The following is a 7,578-nucleotide window of genomic DNA, read 5'->3' on the forward strand; positions in this document are numbered from 1 at the left end:
CTTCCTTAATTAACTTTTTCATGTAAGGGAAACCATACAGTATTCAAGCTTGTGTATCTGATTTATTTTGGTTAGCATTCTGGTCTCAAGGTGCATCCATTTTCCTATAAATGACTCAGACAGAGTAGTACTCCATTGTGCATAAATAGCACATTTTCTTAATCCATTCATCTGTTGATGGGCATATACACTGTTTCAAAGATTATGAATTGTGTTGCTGTAAACATGAGTATTTATATATACATCACTGTGGTATGATGTTTTTAACTCTTTTGAGAAGATACTTAAAAGGAGGAGTAACTGGGTCAAGTGGAATTTCTATTTTTAGTTTTTTGAGGAATCTCTATATTGATTTCCATAATAGTTGTATCAGTTTATACTCCCACCAACAATGAGGAAGGGTTCCTTTCTCCCCACAGCCTCACCAGTATTTATTTTTTTGTTTTTGTTTTTTTAACCAGTGGTTGATTTCTTGATGGTAACCATTCTTTCTGGGGTGAGATGGAATTTTTTTTTTTTTAAATCAAAGTTTTTATTTTATTTTTTTTGGTACCGGGGATCAAACTCGGGTCCTTGCACTTGCAAGGCAGGCAGCAGAACCACTGAGCTAGATCCCCGGCCCTTGGAATCTTAATATTTTAGTTTCCATTTCTCAATTGGCCAGCGATGTTGAACACTTGGCCAATTGTATTTCCTCATTGGAAAAGTGTCTGTTTCAGATGCCCTTTTTTTTATTAGGTCTTTTAAATTTGGGAGGGTCTAATTTTTTTTGTTCTTTATATATTCTAGGTGTTCTTTGAGGAGTAGCTGGCAAAAATTTCTCATTCTGTAGGTTGTCTCTTCACCTTTTCCTTTGTGATGCAAAATCACCATTTGGTGATTCTTGGTATTATGTCTTGCACAACCAGGGTTTTATTCAGAAAGTCTTTGCTTATACCTATGTCTTTGAGAGTTTTGCCTATTTTGTCCTCCAGCAGATTGTTTCCGTTCTAATGTTGAGATCTTTAATCAGTTTTTGATTTTAGCTTAATGTATGGTGAAAGATATGGGTCTGAGTTAAGCCTTCAGCATGTGAAAAGCCAGTTTTCCTAGCACCATTTGTTTAAGAGGCCGTCTTTCCTCCAGTCAACAGATTTGTCTCCTCTGTCAGAGAATATGTAACTGAGTGGACCAGGAGTTGTTTCTGTATCCTCTATTCTGTTCTATTGATCCACAAGTCTGTTTTCTGCCAATACCATGATAGGGTGTGTTGTTGTTGTTGTTGCTGCCATTTTTTTTTTCCCCATTAAGTTTATTGGTACATTTTAGGTATAAAATACAGTTACATTCATCATTGGGATCTTGTACCATTACATGAGTCTCTTGGTTCTTATTTTTTTCCCCTTCCCTTGCCCTCCCTTCCCTATTTGCAAAGACCTTTTTTCCATTTTTTTCCTCTTCTCATATTTTTACCTTTCCCTTTTTTCCCTTCCCCTACCCCTCCCAATTCCCCTGCTCTTTTAGACCTTTTCTTCCTGTTACACAATATCAGTTATACACCTTTTAAATTACAATATTAAGATCTAGGGGACATTACCACAGATTTTACAGAATTTAAAAGGATATAGAAAGCATATTACAAAAAGCTTTTTTGAAATAAATTTGACAACTTCTAAGAAGTAACTTAGAAGACAAATTAATGAAACTAACTCTGGAGGAAATATAAAATTTGAATAGCACCTATTAAAGAAAGTATATTCCTAGCTTGAAAACCTACCTATATGACAACAGCAGGCTCATAAACATTTTAACTGATAAATTATATCAAACAAAGCAGAAAAAAGAAGGAACACTTCTCCCTTCATTTTAGGAAATCAACATTGTGCTGCAGTTGTCATTGTTGTTGTTTTGAGACAGGGTTTCTCTATGTAGTCCAGGCGGGCCTTGAACTCCTGCCTCAATCTCCTAAGTGTTAGAATTATAGGCGTGCTTCAGCATGCCCAGCTACCATGCTATTTTATCACTGTAGCTTTGTAATATAACTTGAAGTCTCAGATTGTGATGCTCCCTACCTTGCTCTTATTGCCCACAGTTGCTTTTGCTATTTTAGGTCTCTTCTAGTTCCATGGAATTTTAGGATTGCTTTCTCCAGTTCTGTAAGAAATATTATTGGTATGATTTTAATCAGTTTGACTGGGCAAACTTTCCAGCTAATAGTGACTATTTTGCTTTTTACAGAAATTCCCACTGATTTGGATTTTTGCCCTCTAATTTTTAACTTATTGATGCTCTATTGTGCAGTAGCATTTCATTTAACTTGAAGATAATGCTCATATAGTATTACCCAACTAGTTGGTAATGTGATTATGCGATACCTTGGCTTTAGGTTTTAATTCGCACAAAACACCTTTTGGCATGCTTAACATTCTGGTAACACCTTCACCTGCATCTGTTTTGTTTTGTGGGGTTTTTGTTGTTTTGTTTGTTTTTAGATCCACGGAACACGAGAATCCTTTTTTGACAAGCCTTGGAAAGTTGACACTATCTCTTTTTTCCTCCCTCTATGCGAAGGATATATTTAATGAATTGATCAATGGGACAGTTTGTCAACCATGGGTATTGGGTGCTTCACTATCTAATATTGCCATGTGAATGTTGTATACAGTTGTAAGGCTGTGTCACTAAAGATTTTTATTCTGATTTTTCATTATCAAAGGTCATATGATGTTTATAGATATGCTTTGTAGTGAACTATAGTAGCAATAATTTCTGTACATGATCAAGAGTTTATTGCATTTCTTTTCCTGTTCTCTCCTCACTCTCTTTTTAAGGGTTAGCATTAACAAATGGCAAGGAGTAGAAAAGTCAACATAAAGATTTTAGAAGGAGAACTTCTAAGACGCAAATTTGTGATTCTTAGATGTGACACTGTTTGATGGGATTCTAAAATCTTTTATTGAGCATTGTCAAATTTGTAAGCTTCATAGGGATGGACATCATATTTATAATGCCCTTCTGTGTGCTACCATAGATGTGAAATTCTTGACCTTAATACTGTCTTTGAAAATGTTAATTTGGGAATTCTGTTAACTTATATTTTATGGATTGCCTCATTGTATTACTTACTGCAAGAAATATTTGATTTTCAGCACAGTGGAAAAGTTCTTTAAAATGCCTATGTCTTTTTTTTCTAATTTCATTTTGTTTTAAAGCACATTTTAAATGTAGTTTTCTCGTTTAGTAAAAGTTGTCTAATTGAAAAAAAAAAGAAATATTATTGGTATTTTGATTGGGATTGCGTTAAATCTGTATATCAGTTTTGAGAGTGTGGCTATTTTAACTATATTGGTTCTGCCTATCCAGAAACGGGATACTTTCCATTTTATGATGTCCTCTTTGATCTCCTTTTTCAGAGTACTATAGTTTTCATTGTAGAGGTCTTTCATTTCCTTGGTTAGGTTAATTCCTAAGTATTTCATTTTTCTTGATGCTGTTGTGAAAGGTATTGTTTCCCTAATTTCTTTCTCAGTGAGTTTGTTATTGATGTACAGGAATGCTATTGATTTTTGAGAGTTGTCTTTATAGCCTGCTACCCTATTGAATTTGGTTATTAATTCTAGGACTTTTTTGGTGGAGTTTTTGTTGTTGTTTTTGTTTTGTTTTGACTTTTTTGAGACAATGTCTCACTGTAGTCCAGGCTGGTCCTGAACTCACTATGTGGCCCAGGCTGACCTTGAACTCACAGCACTCCTTCTTCAGCCTCTCAAGTGCTGGGATTACAGGTGTGTGCCACCACGTCCAGCTTTAGTGGAGCTTTTAGGGTCTTCTATATAGAGAATCATGCCATTTGCAAAATAATGATAATTTAGTTTCTTCTTTCCCTAGCCATATCACTTTTATTTCGTTTTCCTGTCTAGTTGCTGTAGCTAGTATTATTTTGAGAATTATGTTGAACTGAAGTGTTGATAGCAGATATCCTTGTCTTGTTCCTGAATTTAGAGGAAAAGCTTTCAGCTTCTTACTGTTAAGTATGATGTTGACCATTGGATTGTCCTAGATGGACTTTATCAGATTAAGATAAAGAATCTTGCAGCACCTGCCTGGCAAGTGAAAGGTCCTGAGTTCAATTCCTGAAACCTGAAAAAAAAGATAAAGATTCTCTGTTCCTATTTTCTGTTTTTTGGATACCTGAGATCGAACTCGGGACCTTGTGCTTGAGAGGCAGGCGCCAGAACCACTGAGCTAAAGCTCCGGCCAATTCCTGTTTTCTTAAGAGGTTTTTTTTTTTTTTTTAATCATGAATGGATGCTGAACTTTGTCCACTGCTTTTTCTGCACCTATTGAGATGATCATATGGTTTTTCAGATGCCCCAAGATCAACAAAACTCATCTGAGCATTATACTAGTTTTACTGTTTATAACTTGATTCACCTTTTCAGCTATATTTTCAGTGAAGATTTTGGTTTCCAGCCCAAAGTCATTTTTGGTTTATTGCTTCTAAGAATGCATTGGTGCTACTGGCTTGTCCAGTGAACTAAGGCTATGGTGGAAATCCTGTATTAAAGGCCTTCTTTTTCGTTTGTTTGGTTCTGTTTTTGAGACAGGGTCTGGCTGTGTAGTTCAGTCTGGCCTTGTACTCATTATGTAACCCAGACTGGCCTCGAATTCATGGTGATCCTCCTGCCAAATGCTGGGATTATAGGCATGCACCACCCCACCTGGCTCTTAAAAACCATGTTTGTGTATACATCTTTCTTGTTGGACTGCAAATACATACTTGTCTTTCTAGCAAAATATTTTAGGAATCCAGAAAGTGTGTGAAACTTGGAGGCAGTTATAATGAGTATACAGACTATAATATAATCATTCCTATCTAGTTTTGAATATTAGTGATAAGGTTTCTCTATACCGTGCATGTGCTAAAGATAATAGTTGAACATAGTATCTGCCAAAAGATTGAGATGATTATAAAAGACTTTTATGGCATCAGACCAAACACAATGCTGCAAATCATAAAATTTTATCACAGGGATCCATGTTTAAGGAATTTAAATTTTTTTTCTATTGTTATTTTTCATTTTGAGAGTGTCAGAAAGGAAATTGAATGCAGTAATATCTTTGATATTTAATTAGGCAATTGTATTTGTTCTGAAAGCAACGTGAAAATATCCTTATCTAATTTTAGAAGTGGATTGCTAATAATAATATACTAAAGAAGCAAAGCTCATTCTGTTTCCAGAACTAGAATGTTCCTTATGCCCTCAAGTATGAAAAGCTGTTAGGCTGAATTTGGTACATTCATAGGAACTGTCTCCTTGTTTTTAATTGAACAACTGATTTAAAAGATCCAGAGGCAAACAGAAATTTAGGTAAAAGTAAGCTAATCTCTGGGTTCTTTTCCATCATTAGTCATCCTAAAACAGTTGATTATTTGATTAATAGGCTTGAAAGTTTGAATGTCTGTCTGGAAGATAGATAAGTAAATAACCTGGAATTGAGTTTTAGTCTGTGAAGGCATATTTCAGCTCTGAATGTCTTACTTAGGGACTTGTCACCCAAAAAAAAACAGTGTAGAAACCATCATAAACAGGGCCAGAGATTTAGCTCAGTGGTTCCGCCTCCTGCCTCACAAGCTCAAGGTCCCGAGTTCGATCTCCAGTACCAAGAAAAGAAAAAAGAAACTATCATAAACATAGAGCTAAGGCTTAAAATCAAGAGGCCTAAATCTGTTCCATGTAAATTACTTTCTATTTTGGATCTTCTCTATTAAATGGGAAATCATTTTTTACAAGTTTCCTACTCAGATATGAAATTGGCTGGGGGTGTAGGGGGGATGTACATAGGTAGAGAGAAAGAGAGAGAAATCCCCCTCTTTAACCTCTAGGTCCCTTGGCTCTCCCTGAAATATTTCTCTGAGCCTTTATTTGAATGTACTATGAAACCTGCAGAACAATTAAAGGTGACAATCCCTTAGTGTTCACCATGCATTGCTAAGTGTAACCACTACTAAAATATTCTACACAATTAACTCTGCCCTCCAATATAAAGAGAATTCAGTAGCTAAGTGAGAGCGAAGGTCTTTTCTGCTTCACTTTCTTGCTTGCAGGGCCAGGGATTTAGCTTAGTGGTTCTGCCGCCTGCCTCACAAGCACAAGGTCCCGAGATTGATCCCCGGTGCCCCCCCCCAAAAAAGAACATTCTCTTGCTTGTAGTAGACCAGTCTCTTTGAGAAGTACTTACAGTTTAGAGAAGAAGTTGGAGATTTCCCTGGAGCAGTATTTGGCAGTAGTCTTGTGGCCCCAAATGCAAGACAGAAACCTTTTGTAGCTGACCCTGGTAAGAAAGAACAGTTAAAGGATAGGGAGGGAGAGTGACTGAAGGTTGGGAAGGCAAGATAGTAGACTCCTTTTGATAAGTTTGGATTTGTCAGGACTCTCACAGAGGGTGAAATCTGCTTTGAGAGCAGAAAACCCACCACTGAAGATGTTACCTAAAATGTTTACCTTCAAATTTAAATATGGATTAGGTTATAAAAGACGCCATCCTAATTAGGTTGTGGATACAAAATTTGGATTTATTGCTAAGTTTCTTGTAAAAGAGTAGTGAAAGTTTGCTCCAGAGGCTTACTTTTCAAATTTAGTGTTTAGCAACTTGTTTTGGTAAAAAGCTTGCAAACCTAATGTGAGAAAGGAAAATGAGCTCTAGCCAAATCTGAGGAAAATCATGCACTGCAAGGTTTTGACCTTTGTGGTGTACAGCAAATGCCAGACACTCAGTAATCTTATACCTAAAATATAGAGAAATTAACTTTGAAGGGGAAATAAAAGGGAAAAAAAGGTTATTGAAGACATAGCTGAAGGAATACTTCCAGGTGAGAGGTGAACATTAATGGTACAAGTTACAAAGACTTACAAAATTGTAAACTCTACTGAGTTTACAAAACTGTACAAACTGTACTTATAAAGTGAGACTTTACAGGGCCAGGGATTTAGCTTAGTGGTTTCGCCGCCTGCTACGCAAGTGCAATGACCCAAGTTCGATCCCCAGTACCAAAAAAAAAAAAAAGTGAGACTTTACAAAACTGTAAAATTAGCACAACCATCTGATGAGCTTTTTTTATCTTTTTTTTTAACCTATTATGTCACAGTTATTCTCCAAAATTTTTTTTTGTATATCCTTTTATTGGTACATTTTAGGTGGAGCTATTTTGATCTTTAAGATTTAAAATTAAGTAGAAAATTTTATATCCTTTTGTCATAAACAACAAAAGCCACTGAGGTTCCATCCCAGAGAAATGTCCTTTTAATTTCTTGCTTCCCCTGGCCCCACAGCTTGGCCTTGTGAGAGAGAGCCCTTCTTGTTGGATTTACTTAAGCTTGAAGTATCGATTGTTTGTGTCCACTCCCCTTGGGTCTCACTGTGCTTATCAGAAATGATAGTCCCTTTGCCCTTATCATTTACTTGCTTCCTCTAGTGATGCTGGTAATTATTAATACAGTATAAATGTCTTTTCTTTCAGTCCTCCTCGCCCCCTGACTAATCTGAATGACACCATGGCTAGCCACATGTCCTCTGGAGTACCCACTCCCACCAAGAGGT

The 7,578-nt window shown here is 36.3% G+C and overlaps 1 protein-coding gene across 17 annotated transcripts in view; it reads left to right on the top strand.

Moving 5' to 3' along the window:
- Positions 1-7,578, top strand: part of Dtnb (dystrobrevin beta) — a 334,007-nt gene that overhangs the window by 230,310 nt on the left and 96,119 nt on the right. For all 17 annotated transcript variants that reach the window (XM_087216210.1, XM_087216215.1, XM_087216216.1 and 14 more), the window contains one exon: positions 7,499-7,576. In XM_087216210.1, coding sequence (XP_087072336.1) covers positions 7,499-7,576 — 78 coding nt within the window. The remainder of the gene's footprint in view (positions 1-7,498; positions 7,577-7,578) is intronic.

This window comes from Heterocephalus glaber, unplaced genomic scaffold (assembly GCF_053883595.1).
Source record: "Heterocephalus glaber isolate CG9 unplaced genomic scaffold, H.glaber_assembly_v1.0 deba00001457, whole genome shotgun sequence".
In the NCBI taxonomy this organism is placed as follows: domain Eukaryota; kingdom Metazoa; phylum Chordata; class Mammalia; order Rodentia; family Bathyergidae; genus Heterocephalus; species Heterocephalus glaber.